Consider the following 25684-nt stretch of genomic DNA (forward strand, 5'->3'; position numbering starts at 1 on the left):
GAGATAAATTTCCAAACTTCCATAAAACAATACAAAATATCCGTGCCCCAGGAATTGTACCGACACACTGGTGGGAAAAATTACACTACAAAATCTTGTTTCTATACCTTCCCCAAAGAAAGAGATACCTGCTATTACATGTAACTACTATTATTATTAAAAAAGGGGTTGTGTTTAAATTTCCTCAAACAATTATTTCCTGTACTACAGTTCAAATTTCTTTTCAAGTTAAGAGAGGTTTTCAAATGTTTTTTTAATGTGGCATCAGTGCTTGATATTCAAAGGAACAAAGTCACAAAATTTTTGCCTGAAGAAATTCTTTAGACTGTGGCTATTTCCTGTCACTTTTTATGAAGCTGTCACAGTTCCCTCCTCAATAGACACATATTTTTCCCTACCCATCCTTGTAAACATTTTGGCAGTGTGAATATCCTCTTATGCTCATTTCTGGTGTAGGATTTGCATTTGGAAAGTAGTCACGGGTTGAAAGGACTCAATAACCAGAGCACCTCCATAGATCAAGGCAACACTAGTGTTAATGCTAATACATTAACATTAAGACATCAAAGAAAATTTGCTACTATAAAAATAATAAGATGAATTAAAAAATTAATTAATTGCATTAATCATTAAATTATTGCTTCAAAATAATTAAGAATGACTAAAAATGGCTAACAGTAGCCAAGCACCCCTTTCCCCCTTGATCATTGATTGATTGATTGATTGATTGGTTGGTTGGTTGGTTGGATTTATACCCTACCTTTCTCCCCAGGTGGGATTATTTTCTCAAAAAGTTAACAGTGCTGGCACTTAATGACTGAAATAATAAATTTTAAAACCATTGCTGATTTTTCTAACATGTCAGAGAATAACTAATTAATTTTAATGAATTATATCTAAGTTTCTCTCATCTCTAGTAAATACTATATATACTCAACTATAAGTCAATCTCATGTATAAGTCGAGGACAGGTTTTTGGGCCAAAATGATGTTTTTTTGATATCACCCATGGATAAATTGAGAGTAAGATTTAGGGTTATATAACAAAGGACCTGAAGGATGAAGCAAAGGAAACCAATGCCAAAGAACTTATAGGCCTGTTACAGACAGGCTTTTGAGGCACCCCCGTCACGTGCTAGGGGTTGGCTGGGGACCTAGCCTCCACACCGGCCTCACCCCAACACGTGACGGGGGCGTAATAATGGCGGCACCCTATACACACAGGGGCCGCCATTATTATGTGCCGGACGCATAGCGCCCGCACATCGCGCGGCGCTTATGACGTCGCGAGTGTGCCATTGGCGCCTTACGGCATCATAACCGCACCGTGGGAAGAAGCGCCATTTTGGGGCTTCTTTTTTGCTCTGCGCGGGAGCCGTGCGGTTTGGCTGCTGCGGCTCCCTCATGGAGCAACCAGCAGCACTGGCAGACCGCCGCTTTTAGGCGGTCTGTAACGCGCCATAGAATTGCAGGATGTATAACTGTATGTGTTCACACTGAAGGATGGATGGATGGATGGATGAAAGATCAAAGTGAGGCCCAGTGCTTCCAGGACAGATAACACTATTGCATTTCACCAGGGGATGGTTTCTATTTTTATGAGAGTTAAAGTACAGCATTTACATTAACCCGTGGATAAGTCAATTTAGGTTTTTTGGACTAAAATTTCTATACATGAGTATATACAGTATTTCCACTACCTCTGAATCTGGAGTCATTTGGAAAGGGGTCTCTGAGGATAACAGTTAACTCAGTTATTGTAGGATCAGCTGGTTCTTAAGTCTAATACCATGCGATGTGTCAAGCCCGGAGCTTGGACAAGCTACTTTTTGGCCTACAATTCCCAGAAACCTCATTGTCGTTTTCTAACTGGGGTTTCTAATGGTTGTAGTCAGGACCATAAATCCATCCATAAATTGGGGCCCCAAAAGTAGCTTTTTCCATCTCTTGTTGTCTTTTCCCTGTAACATAGTGGCATCCATAAATGTAGCATTCCCAAGCTAGATGGCATGCCTAAAGCATAAATGAAATGCCTAGACAGCATGCCTAAAGTATTTCTAAAGCTAGTTGACATGCTTTTGCTTGAGTGACTTTTGTAAGCTAGAAAACATTTCTTAAATGAATACAGATCATTAGTGACTTCAAGCTAGAACAGTCATCATGTTAGGAAGGACTGTAGGTCAAGTGTATTTCTTTAATTGCTTTCTCCTTTATGCTTCTCCTCAGGGTGTCTTGAAAAATTGGTTGTGGGCATGGATCTGAAAGTGCACTGTACAAACATCTCACATAGATTTTTGCAGGTTTGAGCTTAGTCAATGCTTGGGGTAAGATGTTGCTTTGGAATACCAACTTATACCAACTTATTTTGCCTGATTACTTATGCTTTAGCTAATTGAACTAAAGAAAAGCTGTTCAGGCCATGCGGTCACTGCCTCTTAGAAATTTTATTCAGCAATCAGTTGATTATTTGAAATTTCACTCAGTATTCATGAATGTTTCCAAGTATATCTGCAAATATATGGACTAGAAACATGGAAGCCAATTTTTTTTTAAAAAAGTTCCTGGCTCCCGTATTAATGATGTCTGGAAGACATCTTAGTCTTACATGTTAACTGCTTTTTGCAAATCAAATGTGCTCATAAACAATACTCTTGTCTTGCAGTGGATATGGTTCACCAACATTTTCTCAAGGCGACAGGGACCAGAGTTCGAAGACGAGCGCAAAAGCTTTGTATGGTAAGTCACACCAGTTGATAGCTAGATTGACTGTGGAATAATATCACAGAAACACAGTCATTCTTAGGCTTGGTGAAGTGTGATCATACAGAAGGATAATGAAAGCCATCATCCACTGTTTGTATCATCATCCACTCTTTTGTTTTTTAGTTTTTTAGTGGAGACCTTAAAATGAGGCAGGAGACTGGGTATGATATGGGATAAATGGAGAGCTGAAGTTTATTAATACAGACTTTGCTTCAGGTTAGAATGGGTTCATAGAACTTTTGCTTCCGCCTCATTATAGCACAGAGATGGGCCGTTGTTACTTTTCAGATATTGTTGGACTGTTATTTGTAATACAGGAAACAGGGGAAGGTCTCAAAATAAGTAAAATACCAACTAAAAAAACAACAGGTAGGGGGGAAATCCAAACAATCATACAAAAAAAGTGAATGTGGTAATTAATATTGTGAAAAATATACAGAACACAGAATAACCAAAGTTGGAAGGCAATTAAATATGACTAATATCCAGCCATATACAGATTTGAGTATAACCTATAGTCAAGAAAATATAGTAATCTCATACAGTATAGTAAGGACAGCTGCATAGTAAACAATAGTTTAAACCTAAACGTGGAAGCCCATAATGACCTAAGAAATCACAAACATTAATGTGGAGCTATTTCAATGACTCTTCATCAGTAGTTGAATGAAAATAGCATTTTCCATAATTATCCAGTGGTTATAGATGGAATATTTCAGACTCCAAAGATGCTGAATGATATAGAAAATCATAGTAAACAAAGTATAACCAAAATTAAATAAAAAACAGAGATGTAGTAAACCTAGCACCTCACAGACGAAACAAGTACTGTATTTGCACTTGTAAATTCGCATGTACAAGTGTGGGAGTCACCCATTTTTATAAAAATTGACCCAAGTTATTGAGAAAAACTCACAAGTAGCTTAATAACAGAGCTTCCCTATTAATAGTTATTAAATATTGAATAATAGTATAAAGACAGACATCATTGCACTCTAAATCAATGCTTGGCACTGCACTGCAACAAGGACTCTTATGTTTGTATTTTGCCACTTTTTAGCCAATCAGTGACAGAAGTATTGCTGGTGGCTTGAAAGAAGTATCACTTGTCTCTTGAATATTTATTGAATGTGTCAGATGTAGTTATCAGGTTACCTCTGATCCTACCCGATTTAATGGAATTAATTGAGTCTAAATCTCCAGTACATTAAGAACTGAAGAGAAGGACTTCTGGATCAGACCAAAAACCCACCTAGTCCAGCATTCTGTTTCTGACCACTTCTGGAAATCCCATAAGTAGAGTATGAAGCTAGCATGTCTCCCTCATTCTTTGTCCTCCAGCTGAGCGCCACTGACTTTGAACATGGACACCCCATTTAGCAATTGTGGCTGACAGCCATTAGTAGCCCAGAACTTGCCAAAGCTACATTTTTAAAGTCCTGAATAAATCTGTGTTCCATGAACAGCAGTTTTCCTTGATGGGTGTGTCAGTATACGCTATAAACCTGGAAGTGGGACATTCAGTAAAGAGAAGTGTCACTGTTTCACTGTAATCACTGGTTGCCCATTCACTTGTAATCCCAATTCAAGATTCTAGCATGTGTTCTTCAAACTTTAAATGGCACCAAACACAAACGTCTGCAGGAGCCTATATCAGCCTGCCCTTGTCTAAATCATCAAAGAAGTCTCTTCTCAGGATGCTAGATATCAGAGCTTGAAAAAGTTCCTTTTAAAACTACAACTCCTAGAGCATAGCCATTGGATAGTCTGGCCACAGTTAACAAGCTCTGCTGGGTTTCAGAAAGAGAGAAAGCTTCTGCAGCTGTGACACCCCATCATGGAATACCCTCTCCATGGAAGATCAACTGATACCAACAGTGGAGTGGTTTCAGTGCCAGTTAAAAATCTTTCCATTGTGCCCAGGAATTTTTAATTAACTGATTTGCTCTATTTCATTGCCTTTGCTGTTTTTCCTTGTTTCGATTGTATGGTTTTTAGGGTTTTTTTAAAAAAAATGTTTTACTTACATTTTCCTGTTACAGCTATGTTTGTATGCCTCCCTAGTATCTGTAAGGATGAAGGGTGATTTTAAAGCACTTTAATTAATAAAGATATACAATAATCATGAGAACAAGGTTTAATTGGGTAGATTGAATATGTTTTGTCAGAGCAGTGCCAGATGGTGGGAGCAGCTCAAGTGTAATTCCATTTTGCTTTTATTTTAAGCCACTTTAGGGATCCTTCAAAACAGAAATAAAATAAATAAAGTAGGTGCATTTGTCAGGGATTGCCTCTCATTCTTTCCTGAGGGCACACTTTGATAAACCCAAGTTCAGGTCTGTGTAATGTGGGAATTATCTTTCTACAAAGCCTCTGCGTCTATTGCTTTTCCTGTCTTTCTCTCATTCTTTACTGCTGGGTGGCATCCAATTTTTCACTGAAAGCCTATCAGCTTGTACTCTTGCCCCATAACCTTCCCAAATGGGAATAATTAATAGATGTTGGATTGATCTAGGCTTTTGCTGCATGCTTTTATTTATTTTATAATGCCCGTATTTTGTCAGGAGCAGATGGATTTTATTTCTTCAGATCATCATCCAAGCAAAAAAACAAGAAAGGTAGCACAAGATAAAAAGAATGAGCTGCTCTCTCTCTCTCTCTCTCTCTCTCTGTGTGTGTGTGTGTGTGTGTGTGTATACATGCATGCACATTAGTCTTGTGCATGTTTAAAATGCATATATATATATATATATATATATAAAGAAAAATGCTGCAAAAGCAAAAATATTGTCAACTTTTTGAAGTGATCAAAGATTCTTGCTGTTGTTCTTTGGAATAATGAACTAATTAGCATCATGGGAAATTTTTCCAGTGTGGTCGTGAGTTTGTCCCTCCAATGTGACTGCCTTGTGAGTGTTCACGATGTTTGGAATTTTGCTATCTTTGTACTTTTTTGCTGTCTTCTGTCCCACTGTTAGGCTGCAGGAATGAGTCATGCTCCCCTCCTCCCATTCCTTCCTCAGCCTGTAAGAATAATGGGCATTGTTACTGGTGGATGGGCAGAACCCATTTATTTCTAATGACAGTGCAAGTATTTCTGTACCTCCTGGTTTGAGTTGAGTTTTAAAAACCTTCCTCACAGCCCATAATTTCAAGATATAAAACAGGGTGCTTAAAGTGGGGTCCTTGAGCTGGAATCACTTATTGTGATGGATTTATCTTTTTTCACAATAAAAGGCTCTCATGTGAAAGAGACCCATGACAATCTCACAATACCTATGGCACTGATGTTATGAGGGGCTGTGTATATATGCCTTAAGTCAAGGGCTGCTACAACACATAGCTGAGTAGTGTTGCATGAAATATTTTATACCACAAGATGTGACTAGAGAAGGGGAAGAGGCACAGAACTGCTCTTTTCCATTCAGTGACATAGGCCCGTTCCGCACGGGCATATAGTACGCGCTCTGCGCGTACTAGGGTTGCACGAGAGCATGCTAGGGTTAGGAAGCGGCGTCGCTTCCACATGCCCCTAACCCTAATACGTGCGGAGTGCACACAAAATGGCGGCGCCCAGTCCACACGGGCGCTGCCATCTTGATGTAGCGGACGCGTTGCATCCGCACGTCGCACACCACAAATGACGCCACAAGTGTGCCATTGGCGCCTCACAATATCATAAGTGTGCCGCAACAAGAAGCGCCAGTTTGGGGCTTCTTTTTGCATCACGGAGGAGCCATGCGGTTTGGATGCTGGGGCTCCTCCGCGCTGCAAATTACGGCGGCGGCAGACCACCCGTTTTGGGTGGTCTGTAATGCGCCATAGCTTTTCTGGAAGATACAAATTTGAAAATTTGACAGAACATTTTGCAATGATTGATATCAGTGGTGGGTAACTTCTTAGAGAATGCACTGTTCTATACCCTCCATGTTATCAACTGCTTTTAAAATGTCCCAGTTTCTTTATCCTCCACCCTCTATCCCTGTTTTTCCCAAACTTACTTCAGTTGCTGCAAATTAAGTCCAAAGTACAAAAGTAGTTGGCACTCAGTTAACACAATAGTTGGAGTACACAGGAGGGAACAGAATCTTGTTCCTCTCTGTAGACTCAGGCAAAACCAAACTGCTGCAGCTTCTCCTAGCTTGTTTGTTCTTCCTCAATAATAACTGTTGCCTTCTTGGCCACAGTCTGATGTTGCTTAGCTGCATTTGTCCTGGTTTTCATCTGTGAAATGTTCACCTGGATCTGAATTCATCTCCAGTTCCAAAATTTGGTAGTGCATCTGTGGCTGGAATCTTGAAAGAATAGTGGCATGGAGGTGTGTATACTGTGTGACATGTATACATGTAAATCACTCCCCCCCAAACCAATGATCACACAGTGTATATACCCCACACACCTCCATGCCACCATTCTCTGAAGATGCCAGCCACAGTTGCAGGTGAAACGTCAAGAATAAACTCTTACAGAACACGGCCACATAGCCTGAAAAAAACACAAAAAACACTTATTCATTGCTACCTGTGGCAACTGGTGGCTTCAATGCCAGTGGGATAGTGGATCCACACTGGGTTTCAGTGTAAACTTTTAAAAAGCTCTGCAAGTTGCTGAACACTATAGGTTCAGCATGCTGGATAGCTCCTCGGAAATTAAAACCTGGGGCAGATTTTCTGCCCACTGTGATTGGAGTCACCACTGTGGAAATAGCCTCTGCTTGAGACCCAACCAAAGCATCAAAGCATGCTGTTCTGTGGTAGTATGATCCTAAATTGAGCACTATCCTATATATTGTAAGTGACTACTACACCATACTGTATGCAGCTATTAAAAAAAATAGGAGAGAGAGAAGTGAGCCATCAAGAGCTTCCATGGGATTCCACAATGCCCTGCCCACAAGGCAGCCACCAGCTTTTAAGGCTTATTGCCTAAAAAGAGGAAATGTATTGTCAAAAAGAGGATTTTCATAGTATTTGCATTTGATAAGTTATGTATGGAAAGAAAGAATTACAGAATTTTAAAACATAAATGCATTACATCTGCCTCAGTAGTGATGGTGCTTTGGACTATGATTCTGGAAAAAAAGGGTTCAAATCCCTGCTCAGCCATCTAAACTCACTGGGTGATCTTAGGCAAATCATACATTCTCAGCCTCAGAGGCAGGCAGTAGCAAATCTCCCCTCTGAACAAATCTTGCCAAGGAAACCTCATGATAAGTTTGCCTTAGGGTCTTCATAAATCGGAAACAACTTGAAGGCACGCAACAGCATAACCTAATTGATAAGGTTATAGCTAGGTGACCTGTATGCTTGCTTTCCAATAATGAAGTACAACAATTTCTCTCTTCTTTCTTATTAATAATTCTTGATTTCAGACTGGATTTAGTCTAATTAAAAATATTGTATGTACAGCACTGTGTAAATTTACAGCACTTTATAAATAAAGGTTAATAATAATAATATCCAGGAATGCTTCTGGCTGAGCTTGGAAAAGTTATTATTTTGGATGACAACTCCCCAAATCCCTAGTCAGCGTGGTAGCTGGGAGCTTCTGGAGATGTAGTCCGAAATAGTAATTTCTCCAAGTTCTAACCTTCTATTAAAGTAGAATGTATGGTTACCTTATTGTCTATTCATCTACTTCACCAGAGTTTAACATTCTCCTACTGTGGTCAGTGGTGGATCTCAAGCAAGTTTCACTGTCAGCCGAACCGTTCATGCTGCCTGTTAGTGCTAATTCACACTGAAACAAACTTGACTCAGATATTGGTGCAACCAATGAAATGGCTTTATTTCTTGTCTCCACCAATCCTTCTTGCACCATTCATTCTGGTGGCAGCGGCACGCCATAAAACCAGCTAGCTGGGGAACCTCCTCGTCCTTCCCCTTCTAAGGCCCCGAGGGACTGTGTTTGTTTGCCGCTGTTGCCGGAGCATCTCCCTGGGGGTGGTTTCCATCAGTGCAGCTGCACACTCACCCAGGACCTGCTGCTAACGGACTCACAGTGGCGTACCTGCGCAATTGCGCATAGCCGTACGGGACAGGATCCTATTAGCTGCGTCTGCAGCAGAGGAACGACTTGGATAGTAGTCTTACTCTGTTGCAGCTCTGTTACATTGTTGGTGTGTGGGGATTGTATGCTCATGGACTGTGTCCCCCCCCCCCCCCAATGAGCACCAATGTTATTCTAATCCCCCTCGATGATGTATATTGTTAACCCAGCTATAGTATGGTTTTTTATGGTTTTATTTTGTTGTAGTTTTGTATAGTCTTTGGTTGTTTATGCCGGGTTTCATTTGTATGGAGGGTGGGTTTGCACTTTGTTGGGATATTGTTGTTACTATTGTTTTGTGAACTTTGAATGTTGGAAACCGCTGTGATCTGTATTGGAATAGTGGTATACAAATAAAATTTTTATTATTTATTATTATTATTATTATTCTGAATTAGCACTAACAGGCAGCATGAACAAAAAGATGGGCTCTGCAGCCTGTCATATTCAGAGTAATTTTCTGCTATGCCAAGGAGATTTCTTTTCTCTGATATCTATGTATTCACTCTTGGTTGGAAAGGAAAAAGAAATAGTTTCAAGAAGCCATTTTTGCATTTGCAGCATTATGTGTTACTCAAAAATTCATTTGTTGTGTATTTGTTTTGTTTTGTTTTGTTTTTTTTGCAGGGGTGGGAGATTAGTGTTGCCTCGTCCAGCACTGTTGAGTTTTGGTTTTCCTTCTGAAGTTGTGTGTTTCTTCTCAAACTGTTTTTAACTGCTCTATTTTTGGTGTATATGGATTAAAAATGTTAAATTCAGTTTTATGTTTCAAGAGAAGCTGGCTTCACTGCCCTCCACTTTGGGGGATCTGATGATTTTTGATCAAAGTAGTAGTACAATATTAGTTCAATTGGTTCTTTGTTCTGGAATCAGCTTATGGCTGCTACATAGAAAACTGGCCAAAAAATAACCTTGAATGAACATGATGCAGCTGTAATGCTGAGGCTGAACAAGTCTAAGGCTATAATGTGCCTTGACAGGCAAACACCTGGGAACCACATATAAGCTGCACTGAATTATTTGGAGGAAGAGCATAATAAATTGGTTTAACAAATTGCTGCTGTCCCCAGGGAGCCATAGATAGGCCTTTTGTGTACAGTATTGTCATGGTCAATGTAGAAATGCAGCAATGCATGGACATGTCCCTCTATGAACCTATCTGTTTATCTATTTATAGCTATCATTTATCTAATGGCTCTCAGAATGCCATACATACCATTTTTGAAAAAAAATAAAAGAGAAGTCAGTCCTTGACCTCAGGCTGACAATCTTAAAAGGCATGACACAAAAGGAAAAGGAGATGGGAGAGAAGATAAGTTCTTAATACTTTGAGGTTTTTCACCCTAGTGAAAGGAGTGTGGGATGACAGTTGGAGAGAGGCCAAACCCAATAGAGTTAGATGCTCAGGAGGGTTGATAATGACCTTGCTTTCCTTCTCTCTCTCTTGTAATCTATGATATTTAGAGGGTTTATCATGAGACGATGTGACTCATTGGAAAAGACAATTATGCTTGGTAAAATTGAATGTGGTAGGAAAAGGAGGAGACTGCACTGCAGGTAGATTGATTCAATTAAGGAAGCCCAGACCCTGAGTTTGCAAGACTTGAGCAGGAAAGCTGAAGACTGGTCCCTTGAAGTTCTCTAAAGTTAGGGAGATTATCATGAGGTTTTAATTAGAATAACCCACACTTCTTTATGTTGCCCTGAGCCTAATGGAAGAATTATATAAATATGAACAACATTAAAGTACCATTAGTGGACAGTCTGTCTACGAGAGAAAGTAGCACAATTGTACTGTGTTCCATTCAGGGCTTGGAAAAGTTTTTCTTGGGGACAGCATTTCCCAACTCCCAGAATCTGTGGTCAGAATGTCCAGTGGGTGGGATTCTGTGGGGTGCTTTTTTTGTCAGAGACTCCAATTTTAATGTCTGGAAAATCATGAAGCTATATTTAATTGTAATTTCAACTACCTTGTGTGCAGCAGAATTACACTGTGTATAAAAGGAATAAGATTGATCTCCCCACAAATATAAAAGATATGGGTTGTGGTGCAGGTAAGCTTGAATGGGCTATGGTGGCCATACCATACCAACCTAAGCATCTACACTGGAAGGATCCAAATGAACTGTGCATGCCTAGGAAATGCAATTCCAGAACTCAAAAGCAGTCTAAGGCAGGAAGGGGTACGTGGCCAGGGAGGATGTAATCCAGATCAAAGCTGATACACAGGTATTGTTTTAACAACCCCTCAGATGTAAAACAAGCTACAAGGCTGGCATGAACTCCCAGGGCCCAGTCCAGGGCTCAGCTGGAGGTCATGACAAGCATTCAAGCAGAAGACATTACTCTGTTTTTAAACAGAGGTTGAATGGCCATCTGTCAGGGAGGCCCCAACTATGGATTTCCTGAATCGATAGGGGATTGGACTAGATAAACTTTGGGGTCCCTTCCAACTTTATTATTCATAAGGAGAGGCATGCTCACCAAAATGGTTTTTTGCTCAAGAAGCATCTTCTTCTTGTGACTGCTGACATAGCTTGCATCTTTAGATGCCTGCTTTTTCTCAAAGGTGGCTCAGCCTCTAATTCTAGAACAGAGGCCCCCAGTTCTTAGACAAAGAGAGGGCCAAGTAATTTTTTTTGGGGGGGGGCACCTGCAGATCCATTGACATAGACTAGGTGTCTCAGGGATCTCAGATGTGGTCAAAAGAGAATTCCACTTAAACCTTGAAACAAATTCATTTTGTGACTGCATCTCTCAGAACCACATATTTATCTATCTGTGGCAGCTGCAGGTTTCTACCAGTTGTAGTCTAAACATTACTTTGTTTTAAAGGGCTTGCTTTCCAATTTTGATATGGAAAGCATCATGCAATGATAGTTTGATACTATGGCCATACAAGAACAGGAAATCCTATAAACCCTGGTTTAAATAATTGATCTTGAATGACCCTTATCTGTTCTTTAGACAAATGGATATACAGAGAGAAAGGGAGAGAGAGAGGAAGACAATTTGGTCTTATTCTATATTGACGTACTGAATTCTCATTGTATTACATGTTCACATCTCAAGATTTCTCCTTGTTGTCTTTTGTATCTGCTCCTTTCCCCCTTTAGCCTCACATTGTGTACTAATAGTGTACATATGGTGTGTACACATACAAAGCAGATGGAGAAGTACTTGAAGGGTGGGAAGTATAGAAAGGGTGTAACCAAGTGTAATCTGCAATGTGAAAATAATTTGGTATTCTTTTTTGTAAAAAAAACAGAGCAAAGGAAGAATTATGCACGTGACAGTATCAGCAGCATATCTGAGACATCACAGTACCATGTGGAAGTAAGAAATCTATGTGTTTATTAATGTTTATGTTTATATTTAATTATATACTACAAAGTGTTCACCAGGAGGTCTTGCAATACTAAACAAACTGGAGGTTAGACACCACACATTCACATGTGCATTCCTTCAAAGTCAGCCCCATTCTCCAGCCAAAAAAACCAACAGAGTGGCCTGTAATCTGGAGAAAATGACACAAAATGAGAAGGGTTTGAAAGAAGGGAGGAAAAGGCAAAAAAGCATTTACAAAATTCCTATACATATTCATTGTGGCAGAGAATACCTTTCTGAACAACAAATCCCAGAATCCCCCAGAATTCCCTGCAGCTCATTCTTTCGATGTATGGGGCTGTGTTTCTTTCCCCTTGCCATAATCTTTCTTCTAGAGACAGTTAGTCCTTTAGCCAGTGGCTGCCACCATAAATAGAAACAGTGTGGTATAGTAGATAGATTGTTGCACTTGACCTCGGATGCCCTGGGTTCACCCATTCCTCAGTTACACCCTAACCTATCTCAAGTGTAAATATGAAATGGGTGTGGGGAATCATGTGTGCAAATCTAAGCTCATAGGAAGATAAAAAATGCAATTAATGAATCTTTTTTGCCATTCAGTTGATATTAGAGCTAAAGCAAGTTAGCAAGATGGTATACGTTGGGGGGAATTTTCCTTGCTGATTAGCTCTCTGTCTGATCACAGAACATTTTTAATAGGGCTTCTCATCCTATTAAAATACTCTTAGGTTTGTTTGTGATACTGAGATAATGGATATAATGTACTTAAGCTTCCTGTGGGTTCACACAGTCCAGGAATTAAGTAGAGGATAAAGTGCAATTGGAAAGCAAAGCAAAGATGGGATAGAAAAGAAATTACATACATTTTGGGCTGATCAGCTGCACAAACAGCAGTAAGATCTTTTCAAATGTCAGTTTCCACGCACTAGTTAAGATTAAATCTGAGTAAATTTCTAGGCCCAATTCAGAGAGTTTAAATGAAGGACTTGCACATTGTTTATCTGAAGGAATTACCCAGTTCCAGTCTTCCCTACTTGCTCCTGGCACCTTAGAGGCATCCTTTTGGAAGGGATTAGATCATGCCCAGGACCTTTTCCATTGTTGCTCCTTAACTCTGGAATTTACTGTTAGAATGTGTTAGTTATCACAGAACTAGAAGCGGGGAGGACTAGAATCAAGGGGTGGAAACTGCACAGAAGCAGATTTTGACTAACAAGAAAGAGGTGCCTTCTAACACTGCTTTTCAAATGAAACACAGACTATCTCAGGAGATTGTAGGTCATCCTTCATTGGAGATATTTGAGCAGAAACTGGATGGCCACCTCTCAGGTATGGTTTAGCCATTTCAGCTTGCACTGAGCAGAGACTTGGACTACATGATCCTCAAAGCCCCTTCTAATTCTGTAAGAATAAATTCCAGATGTCAGGAATTTGTAAGCAAGTTAAAATGATCTCCTAATTTTTTCTTTGTTGAGGAGCAGATTATTAAAAGAATTCCCCTCCTCAAAAAAAATGGTAATGATTTTTAAAACTATGTCTCTCTTAATCTGTTTCCTCTGCCACAAACCCATCCTCCATTAGCACTTGACTACTTTTGTTTTGGATCGGAAAGAAGCCATGATCACGATCGATGATGGAATAAGGAAGCTGAAACTGTTGGATGCCAAGGGCAAAGTTTGGACGCAAGATATGATTCTCCAAGTGGATGACAAAGCTGTCAGTCTGGTAGACTTGGAATCAAAGGTACAAGCCTATTAATGTGGTGCCTAATTTTTCATAGTTGCTAGTAAGGCAGAAATTGTCTTGGGATGCAGGGAGGGAAACCATTTTGAAGGTTTATAGTTCATTTTCAAAAGCTGCTTTACATTTCACACTGCATGGGTAGTGGCACATAAATTGAAGAGCTGCTTCAGTATCAATGCATTGGGGTTTAATTTACTGATACTTGCCTATAATTTGAAGGGTTGCTCTCTCTCCCCCCCCTCCCCTCCCCTCTTCCTCGACTAAAACTCCCTTGCAGAATGAATTGGAGAACTTCCCCCTGAGCACAATTCAGCATTGCCAAGCTGTGATAAACTCATGCAACTATGACTCCATCCTTGCCTTAGTGTGCAAAGAACCAGCCCAGAGCAAAGCAGATCTTCATCTTTTCCAGTGTGAAGAGGTTAAGGTAAGGTGGAATATGTAAAGGACATGGAGTGTTTTGCTGTTACTTTCTTGGGCCCTATGAGTTAGAAAATGGTCTTGGGGGGCTGCATGTGGACTATGTATTCCCTACCCCTGTCTTATGGGATTACCTACCCTGAGAGGCCTGCCAGTGATATAGGTATTTTATACCCCAAAGATACTGTAGGAGACAATTCTTCTTTATTATGAAACATGTTTAGCTTTTACTTTTTCAGGGTTTTTCTTTGGTTTGGCATATTATTGAGACTTTTTGATGTTATTGGACCAGAACAGACCAGCAAAATATGCCAGCTTCAGGGCCTCACACAACCTCACTGACCACACAGTGTGCAGTGTCATGGTGTTTCTCTGATGCAACATTTACACGCGCCGTGCCATAGAAACAAAGCTGCCACCATGGTGGCAAAGGCACCTTTTTTCTGGCGCAAAAAGGAGCAGCATTTTGGCAATCAAAGAGCCAGCTGGCCAGCTGTTTCAGTCCATAGCAAACAATTGTGACCCAAAGCCTTATCGTCTTCTGAATATCTCAGTGATAGCAGTACGAAGCTTGAAAGTAACTAGTTTGCGAATAACTAGTTAATGTGTAATCAGTTCCTATTGCCAGTAACAACAACTTAGATTTTGTGTTTGTAACTTAATGAAGAATAACTTCACTCCAACAGGGTGTGCACACCAGAAGTTCAGATGTAGCAACAGGTGGTCATTATAGCCATAGTTCATTGGACCAAGAACTAGCATTCTACTTTCATACTTCTTCTTCTCCTTGGCCTATTACCTTCTTTAGCTTCTCACAATTGGCAAGTGTGTGCGTGTGATTAAGCCACAATTTCCAGTTATGTCTAAACTCTGAAATTCTGCTTTAAATCCTCACCGCAAACCAGGATTTCAAATTACAAAACCAGGATTTTAAACAGCACTTTAAACCACCATTCTCCAGGTGAAACATATTGGAGAGGTGTATCTTAAGAAACCCTGGAAGTACTGCATTAAAGTACAAAAGTAGGGGGTATTGAGACCATTGACACAATTCCTGCACCAATGTCTCATGATTTATTAGACCAGTATCATTCTATTTGACCCAGGCCAAAATGTGAATTGATCTTTCAACTGATAGCCTCAGTATTTCTTAGGGTTTTTGTATGCTCTATATGTAAAAATGCTTTATCTGAACCACTGCCTTCAGCCCTCCCCCTGTAGATTGTCAGGTGAAGTTATTGTGCCATACTGAATAAATCTGAGTTATAAGAGGTGACATTCTGCTTACTTGTGAATAAGATGTTCCTGTAAAACTCTAAAGAGAGAAATCTTCTATGAAAGGATGGAACTCCTGTTTTGTAACCTTGCCCATGGCTGGATTTTTCCTCCCCCCACTCCTTTGTCGACAGTCCCAGATTATTGTTGTAAATGTGTCCAAAATCTCAGAGGTAAATTGGTGAAAAGTAAACACAGCCTTTGCTGGTGAATGCAACCAGCATTTACTGGTGAATATTATCCAGAAATGGATAATATATTAGACAGTGCCTGTCAACATTCACCAGCGTATGTCTGAATAGTTAGACATTGACAGAGCTTGTTTCAAATTGTCGACATTCATCAGACTGTGAGCATTTGATAGAAGAAAAATGCTTATTTTTCTCTCTCTAATACATGGGGAATTCATATTTCCCCTCAAAAACTGCCCCCCCTCCTGTTCTATTTTCTTTCTAACATATTGCACAGAGCCGTCTGTTGCAAGATGTTGTTGGAACTATTCCAGCGATAGTAATAGGAAAACGTCTGGTTGACCCATATGACTGCCTAATAAGATCTGTTTTCCCAGGACAATGGAAATTGAGTCCAAGTTTATGTCAGAGTTACAATATATTAAGAGATCATAATCTGAGTGTAAGCAGGCAAGTTCCACATCATCCTCCAAAGCAATAGATTGCCTGTTTCCTGAGCTTCACTTGTTTTATGAACCTAGAAATAGCTTTGCTATGTCTGATGAAAGAACCATCTAATACTTCCAGCATTCTGGGTTTTTATTTTTTGTTTGGTTTTTACAATAGCCAGCAAAGATACCTCTGGGTACCCACTAAGAGGGCACTAATATGGGGCCTTCTACTCTTGTTTGATGTTTGAGGACATTAAACTTTAGAAAAGTAGCTTTTCTACTACTTTCAAATTCTGAAGATGGCTTGATTTTGATATGTCAGACTACAGACTTTATTTAGCATTGAAGTTTTTTTCCCCCAGTTGTTTCCATTGCATAGATTGTTTAAACTGTTTACATGGTGTAAATTGTTTAGATTGTTCTAAAGTGATTTCATTGATTGTACACCATCCTAAGATCTGCTAATATATGGCACATTGGGAATATTTGAATAAATTGATCAGTATAAACCCATAAAGGCATCGATAAGCTAGCTAACAGTGTTAACTAGTCGTTTTCAAATGATGTTCTACAAACTGTCTGTGTGTGTGAAGTCTGGGACTGACCAATACTAATTAAAGTTTGTTGATCAACCATTACCAGTTTCTTGTAATACATATTTGGAGGAAATTGTCAGTTATGTTCTATGGGACATTCATATGCAGTTCTCTTAGAATAGAATAAAACCCAACAGGCTTGGTCATTTCTCCCACATGTGTTGAATGCATGCAGGCAAGAATCCTTCCATTGTGGAAAGCATGCTGCCTGTGGGACCACGGAAGTTGTAATCTACAGAAGAGAGAAAATGAGGTGTAATGTTGGGCTAGGACTCTGAAAGATCAGGATTCAAATCCTACCTTGGCCAAGGAAATCCATGGATGATTTTGGATGAGTCAACTCTGTCAGCCTCAGAGGAAGGCAAAGACAAACAATCTCTAATCAAATCTTGCAGAGAAAACTCCTTAGTAGGTTCAGATTGCCATAAGTTGGAAATGAACTGAAGGCACACAACAACAACAACAACAACAACGAAGTAACTTTCCCCAAATTTTGGTGCAGAACAGTAACATGGCACAAGCTCACAAGTTGACTGGGTAGACTAGCTGTTGTTCATTGAAGGTGACTACACTGATACGGCCTGTTAACAAGAGGAAATCAGTGAGACTTGATCATCAGACTCTTGTTTCAATGTCTTGATTTTACAGGGCAGAATGATAAGCCCTGAGCTAGACGTGCACTCCAGATCATGACTTCCTTGCCTGACTGGTAAAGAAATGTGATAGTTTTGGCTTCCAAAGAAGTGCAAGGAACACTGATTAATATTGGCAACCTCTTCTCCTACAATTTTTAAAGAGAAGCTGTTCTGTATTTACTTAGAAGTGGAACATTTGCTGCCTGCTGAATACCTTTTTTGCTAATGGACCAATAATCCTGAACAGAGCTTGGCTTCCTGCCATCCAGCATCCCTAAATATTATTGACTTCCATGGATAATGATTGTCCTGAGGTGGTTAGCGTGTAAGCAAATATGAGCTGTGAGTGGCAAGCGTGTTGTAGTAATGTAATCAGACTCTTGTCAGGAGAAACAAAAACGGACTAATTAGATGTGTGAAAGGCGATTAGGACTGTGGCAGATGTAGGTTGAGTAACTCTTTCATGCTCCATTTCCTCATAAGCATTGTGAGATGTGAGTGAGACATGATGGTCAAGGTGTGAAGCTTCATTCCCAAAATGGCTGTCATAGAAAGCTACCTTATACCAGCTCAGATGATTTCTTTTATCCATTCCAGTATTGTTTACTCTGACTAGTAGCCACTCTGTAGAGTCTGAAACAGAGGTCTTTCTCAATACCTGATCCTTTTAGCAAGTAGTTCCAGGAATTAAACTGAAGACTTCTTGTGTGCAAGTCTTCGGTTTAATTCCTGGAACTACTTGCTAGTGTATGTTCCACCAAAGTGTATGTTCCACCACTGGACTATGTGATGTCAACCTCCCTATGACTCTGTGACTTGATAGGGACAGATGACATTTAGAAAAAGAGACATGATCAAGGCTTATAAAATTATGTATCATAGAGCAATAGTAGCTAGAGATGATGTTTTCCTCAGTGTCTCAAATTACTAGAACTCAGCTCCACTGAAACAAGAAGATTTTCATTTTGTAGAGCTAGCATGTTGTAGTAGTTTGAGTGTTGTATTGTGATTCTAGAAACCCTGGATTCAATTCCCCACTCAACCATGAAACCTTGGGTCACCATAAGTCAAAAATGACTTGAAAGCACAGTAGAACACATACACAGAGATGCCAAATTACCAGCTGTGAGAAAGAGTCAGTGCCAAAGTTGTGTTCCCTTCTTGCGTTATTTGTTGAGTTGCAAGTAGCATCTAGGTGCCCATTAAAGATGTTGCAATACTTGAGCCTTTGATCTGATCTAGGACATCTCTGATAGCTCTTTGAGTAGGGGTGAAGTAGGAGTATGGCACTATGGATCATCATTTCTAATCTTTAATTTAGGATCAATCCAACATGCCAGTTTATTGCCTGGTGAATTTCTGTGGTGGCTGAGTAAAATTCACAGTGATCTGAGCATGAGGGATAGAGGCACAGCTTCCTTGTTTCCTGTAGCTCTTTCCAATGATAGCAGAATGAAGATAAATGGTGGAACAGTGTTGAAAGTGTGTGCCACTTGTATATTTTATGTAGCCTGCAGAATTCTGTGTTCCTGACTGTAGAATTATTTTCCTTGACTGTAGAATTATTTTCTTAGCATGGCATTCACACAGCTGTGTTTTTAAAGAGAAAGAACATTCAGGATATGCTCCCTAATAAAAAACAAAACTTTATTTTTTATTTATTTAAAGTGTTTTTATATTGCCTCCCAGTGCACAAGGGCTCCCAAGATGATGAACAAATAAAAACTAATTAAAACAATATAAAGATAGCATTTTAAAAATACATTAAAATGCTCTTTGAAAACTCCTAAAAGCAATCTAAAAACAAACCAGTTTTAAAACAGTTAAAATAACAATTTCAAATATTGAATGCCATGCAGAACAGAGCTCTTTTGCCTGCCAGAAGCTTAAAAGAGATAGGGGCAGTCTAACCTCTTTGTGTAGGGAGTTCCACAGTTGACGTGATGATACAGCCCTGTTAGGTGTACCCACCAGCCTCACTTCACAAGATGTTGGGTGGTGCAATAGAGCCTGCCCTGAAGATTTCAAATTTCTGGCAGTGTCATATGGGAGGAAATGGTCTTTTGCACTGATTTAACAGATTTTGCTCCTGTTTCTACTTAGGCTAACTTTATTCATGAAGATATTGAAAGTGCAATCAGCGACAGCAAAGGAGGGAAGCCAAAGAGGCGACTTGACACACTCAGGTAAAGCCTTAAACATTGATTATGTAAATGCTCTCATATGACTTCTTCTAACAGGATGCTCATATGATGAGTACCATCAGAACCAAAACATGACCACAGAAGGAGAAGAAAATTGAAGGAACCCTGTGGTTCCCTGAGAAGGAAGAACGGAAACCACAAAAGTCACACTCCTTCTACCTTTAAGTAAAAAGTTGAGGTGTATAAGGGAACGTCACAGCACCTTGTGACTAACTAATTTATTTTAGCATGCGCTTTCATGGATATTTTAGTATGAGCTTTCAAAGATTACTCTTACTGCAGTTTAAAAAAATGAATTGATATCCATGAAAACTCATGCTAAAATAAGTCCATCTCAAAGTTCTGCTTCATTCTTTCACCTCCATTACCACCATTTTATGTTGAAGCAGATTAACACATTTATCTCTTGATATCCACTCCTGAGGCAACACAAAAACCAAACCACATGAACACTAAACATGCCCAGTAACTGTGGAAAGTTGGGAAAGAAAAACAGATAACTGGAAAACACAGGGGAAAGGATACCATACTTAACATTTCATGTGTAGGTGGAGAACCTCAGGCCCAGGGCTTCAGTCCTGTCCTCCTGAGGTCACACTCTGATCCTTTGCAGTCCTCCAGAAGTTCATCTACTCTTCTTCATGGCATCATCATTTAGTGGTTTCCTAGCTCTTTTACAGCTCCCACTTCCAATTCTCTTCTAAGAAATCCCTCTATTATTGGCAAGAAGAACTTTAAGCTTGAATAGGCTGGTACATTCAACCCCATCCCATTTGCCTTTGGCCTTGCCCATCATTGGAATTCAGTTCCTGAGAGCTTTTCTGAAATTGACTATAGCCCCTGGGCTGAAGGAAATTCAGTAATTCCTGGCTTGTGAAAAAGACATGGCCAACAGAAAAAAAGCATGACTACTTCATTTGCTACCTGAGGCAGAACAATCAGCCTGTGCCACCATGGTGAAGGTGTATAATACCTAAACCCACTCAAGTTATTTTCACACTTAAAGCAAAAAATATTACATTTTCCATAAGCTCCTTTCTTCATCCCTGGAAGCAAAAATAATAATACAGACTACTAATGGTGCCCATTTAGGACACCCAAAATCTGCTGTTCACTTCACTCTGGTAGTGTAAGCCATAAGGTGGTGAAAAGAGGTTGCAACATTTTTATGCAAATCCTATTTATATCTGTCTGGTTGTAATAGTGAGAAGTCTCTGAGATATCTTTTGTTAGCACTAAAAATAGCTGTCTTGGTAAATTGTTTGTTTCCACAATAATTTCAAGCTCACTTAAAAGAAGAAAAAAAAAAGGGGGGGGGACACTCAAACCTTGTCTCTGAAATTTTGTAAACTTCCACTTTTGCTATCTACTTCTTATTGCTAATTGCCATCAAAAGTTGGCTTCGACTTATGGTGGCCTTATGAATGGGAAATCTCCATGACACGCATTCTACATTTCTGTTCATGCCCTGCAGTGTTTTCCATGATTCAGTCTATCCACCTGTGATGCAGTCTTTATTTGTTCCTACTGCCATCCATATTGCTGAGCATTATTGTCTTTTCTAATGAGTCATCTTGTCTCATAATATGGCCTCAGTTTGGTCATTTTGGCTTCTGGAGAACGTTCAGGGTTTATTTGGTTTAGAGCCCATTTATTGGTATATACACAACTTTAATGTGGATGATAAAGACATCAAAATAGTTAAAGATTTTCTATGTCTTGGTTCAATCATTAATCAAAATTAGTCAAGAAATCAAAAAACTTGGAAGGGAAGCTATAAGAGAATTAGAGAAGGTTCTTAAGTGTGAAGTGTGATATTGTTGAATACCAAGTCACATCTAATACTTTATCAAAAATAAGATTAATTTATTTCTGTTCTACCCTTTATCTCAAAGCAACATACAAATAAAATCAGTATAAACAGATTGAAACAATTCAAAACCATAAAAATAATTTAAGCAGTCTGAAAATATTAAATTTGTACAACAGTCTTTATTGATATCTTATGTACTACCTTAACTTTCTGAAAAATAATGTTATGTTTATTTTATTTTTATTTTTTTAAATTTATTGGAATTGATACCTCTCCTTTTTGGAATTCAAGGCAACTTACAGAAATTAAAATAAAATAAAAATAAAATTAAGATATTACTTTACAAAAGCTAAAAAAAGAATTAAATAACAATTTTATTTTAAAAATCATGGAGAACCTTGTTTAAAACATATTTAAAACATAAGTGATGATAAACAGTTATTTTTAAAAAATACAACACATCACTTTAGACACATGTTCGAAATCATACAGGGAAATATATGAATTGATTTTTTTAAAAATAAAAAAAATCTTATTTTGGTGGTATACCTATGTTGTATCAACATAATGTTGGTTTGGCTTGCAAGTGCCTCTCATTCAGCCTCATTAAAAAAAAACTTCTCTTCTGAAGCATATTTATAATTTATTGATGTTGCCACATATACTGCCTCCCACAGAGAGACCTGACAATATATCTCAGATTTCTGCAGCTAGGGGTATCCCCCTCCCCACTTGCTTAATAAACCATTGTAAGATGTTCTTTTCTTTTAGTATTTCAGTATCAATTTGTTCTTTCTGCTGCCTAGGATGATTTCAAAAGCTGACAGCACAATTCCTCCGCCTCCAAGAGCGCCCGCTCCTGTCCCCCCAGGTACCGTCACGCAGGTGGATGTCAGAAGCCGAGTAGCAGCCTGGTCTGCTTGGGCCGCTGAGCAAGGCGACTGTGAGTGTTGTAGAATCTTTGAGCTGACCGTGCAAATTGTGCAAATCAGAGATTGCCAGTGCTGTGTGATGGGCCTGTTGGACCAGTGGCCTTGGGCTATAGGTGGCCGACTGACCTTGTCTGCAATGAACTAGGGATGTAAAGATTAGTCACAAAATTTCATCTCCTTGATGAGAAAGGCCATCTTGACACTTGGAGACAGACTGCTGAAAAAACTGTCAAGGCTTTTTCTATTTTGGGACTGGAATTTTTGCCAAAAAAATTATTAATAATAATAATTGTTTCACACACACAAAAATTGGTGTTTGCACCAAACAAACAAACCCCAAAATGTTTTACGGGAAGGATATGTGTTTTGCATAAAAATTCCTGTTTCCTGCCCCAAACATTGTTTTCTGGGCAAAGGATTTTTTTTAATTTTTATATTTTTTTGCATTGATGTTCTGAAATGTGAGAAATCATAGCGAAATGCACAAAAACTCTCATCATCTCACCCGATAGTAAGAAGGCTATTGAAACTCTTCATTATTGTATGTGAGAATGAAGTAAGCCAAGATTTACATAGCTGCGATGAACTGCTTGGTACAAAGCAGACAGGGCACTTACATATTCCACAGCAAGCTTATTAAAATTTATTAAGCTAACTTCCACACATGATTGATATTACAGTTTCCTGTTCTGCATAATTTAGGCAGAGGCTTTTGCACACTTTGCTGGAATATATTTTGTTTGAACCCAGTCAGATGATTGATGGAGTGAACTTTTACACAGCCTAGTTACCTGACCTCTCTGGGATGTGTATAGTCTGTTAAAATATAGTAATAGTTGAATAATTGACTGGAGAAGCACAATATAAAACCAAGAGTAAACAACCAGCAGGAAATAAAACATTTCAGCATATTGTACCAATTAAAACCACCACCTGCATTAGAGTACAAAGGTGAAGAAGTACTAAAACTATTCTCAAAATGCGTGAAAGGTTAAAAAAAAAAGGGGGGGGTGTTTGACACCCATAACACTGTAATACAGATGCTAGGTATTTTATGTGGATGGAATTCCATTGATGTGGTGCCATCACTGAAAAGGCCCTCTTGTAGCCCTCTAATTAAAGATCTCTCATTATGGAGGCAGGGGCACAAGAACCTCAGATGATGCACTTAGAGTTCAGGAGTGCCAGTGTGACATAGTAGTTTGAATGTTGGGCTACAACTCTGGAGACCAGGATTTGGTTTCCAGATTGGCCATAAAACTCACTAGGTGATCTTGGGCCCATGCTCCCAGCCTCAGGGGAAGACAATGGCAATCCTCCTCTGAACAACTCTTGCCAAGAAATCCCCATGATAGATTCACCTTAGAGTCGACGTAAGTCAGTAAGGACTTGAAGACGCATAACAACAGCAACAACAACAGTTACTGTATATACTCAACTCTAAGTTGACCTCATGTATAAATCAAGAACACGTTTTAGAGCCAAAATTCTGGATTTTGATATGACCCATGGATAAGTCAAAGTTGAAACCTAGCAGCATGTAAGAAAGGATGTAAAGGACAAAACAAAGGAAACCAATGCTGAAGAAATTTCAAAATTCCAGCAGAATTATAAGAAATTACAAAAATTCCAGCAGAACTGTGCTTACCCTAAAGGCTTGAGGAATCCACATTGTACCATAGGGAACTATGGTAAGTTGTGGCTGTGCAATGTGTGAGGGAGGAGACTTGGCATAGGCTGAGGCAAGAAAATGCACACATGCAAAAAAGAATCAAAAGTCAAAACAAAGAAAATGGCATCTATGTTAGCAGTACTTACAGCCTTTAACTGTAATGTAATAACTTGGCCTGCTTTTAACCCAAAAAAGACTGACATGTATACACAAATGTCTTATTCAAATCCTTCAAAGTCCAATTCATCTTAGCATTTCACTGAGGGCAAAAAACAAAACAAAATCTGCCATCACTGCCATTTTCCTGTCCAGCCATTCAAAAAGGTCAGAAGTGGCACCATGGCGGAGAGAGTAGAGGAGGTTGGTGCTTCTTTTAAGTGCTCCCACGATTTACTAAGCTCTTGTCTTTTGCCACACTACTCAGTGAAGGAGATTATTCTTTTTTTGATAAGAGTTACAGTGCTTATGTTGATCCACGGATAAATCTATCCAGTTTTTTTGGGTCAACTTTTTAACCAAAATTTCTAGACTTAAGTATTCATGAATATATACAGTAAGTATGGGTGTAGGAACCCCTTAACACTGCTTCTGTTAAACTGAAGAAGGCAAGTCAATGGAGGTTGCCATCCATCAACTTTCATCACCAGTCCCCGTCCTTCCCTCCTATGCCATCTGAAAGAAAACTTTGGGGGAAGCCACAAAAATGTTTGCTGAAGGAAATTTTAATAGAGGCACACTTTTTCTGAGAAGAGAGGAAGGCAAGCAGGCAGAGTAATTATCTCCCTCCTTCTCTGGTTTCCATTTTCTGAACTCAATTTTGGGAGAAAAACAGGATATACTGGTAAATCCAATAAATAAATTTTCTCCCTCCACCCTGCATTTCCTACCTTGGCTGTCTCCCTGTTCCTTCTGGCTCTCTTGATCAATGCCAGAATTGCAGAAGGGAGACAGAACTGAAAAGTTGAAGCAGCAAGACCAGCCCAACTCATCAAGTAACAGAGGCTGGAGTGAAATGGAGGAATCAATATGGTAAAACTATTGCCACAACCATCATCTCTTCAGGAGGAGAGGGTTCAGGGGGCAGCAGCAGTGGTGGTACTGAAGCTGGTGGGCCACACTTCCCCTCATCAACACTTCCCTTCAAAATATGCTGTTACATTGCTTATTTTCAGTGATGTGAAGGGTAAATTCTGTGCAGAAGTGGCATCGGGGCCATACAAAGGTGGATTGTGATTTATTCTGCCATTATATTTTTTTATTCAGCTTTTATAAATTTCCTTTTATGGTATTTAGGTTACTGTGTTTTCTAAGCCCTACTGATTCCATTATTGAAGAGTGGAATATAACTATTAGTAATAAATAGAGATGGGGTGCTATACAATACAGGAGGGCTTGTCTCTGTAACCCCCTGAAACTTTGTCTTTGGGAAAAGGAAAGGGGTGAATGCGACCATTGATTATCATGATCCTTTTCATAACTTGCATGTGCTACACATTGAACTTAGTTGATGAAGCAATCACGCTTTCACTTCTGATGTTGTTGTGGGTCCCTTATATGACACAATTGTGGAATGTTACCAGCAGCTCTCTGTCCCTGCTGTGTTGGTTGATTCT

The 25684-nt window shown here is 39.3% G+C and overlaps 1 protein-coding gene across 3 annotated transcripts in view; it reads left to right on the forward strand.

Annotated features, from left to right (window-relative positions):
- Window positions 1-25684, forward strand: part of EPS8 (EGFR pathway substrate 8, signaling adaptor) — a 170466-nt gene that overhangs the window by 102432 nt on the left and 42350 nt on the right. For all 3 annotated transcript variants that reach the window (XM_089527689.1, XM_089527688.1, XM_089527690.1), the window contains exons 3-8: window positions 2663-2736; window positions 12080-12147; window positions 13741-13902; window positions 14180-14329; window positions 19554-19636; window positions 22274-22410. In XM_089527689.1, the coding sequence (XP_089383815.1) occupies window positions 2663-2736; window positions 12080-12147; window positions 13741-13902; window positions 14180-14329; window positions 19554-19636; window positions 22274-22410 (674 nt within the window). The remainder of the gene's footprint in view (window positions 1-2662; window positions 2737-12079; window positions 12148-13740; window positions 13903-14179; window positions 14330-19553; window positions 19637-22273; window positions 22411-25684) is intronic.

This window comes from Sceloporus occidentalis, unplaced genomic scaffold (assembly GCF_023333645.1).
Source record: "Sceloporus occidentalis isolate IW3139 unplaced genomic scaffold, rSceOcc1.0.p SCAF_5, whole genome shotgun sequence".
In the NCBI taxonomy this organism is placed as follows: domain Eukaryota; kingdom Metazoa; phylum Chordata; class Lepidosauria; order Squamata; family Phrynosomatidae; genus Sceloporus; species Sceloporus occidentalis.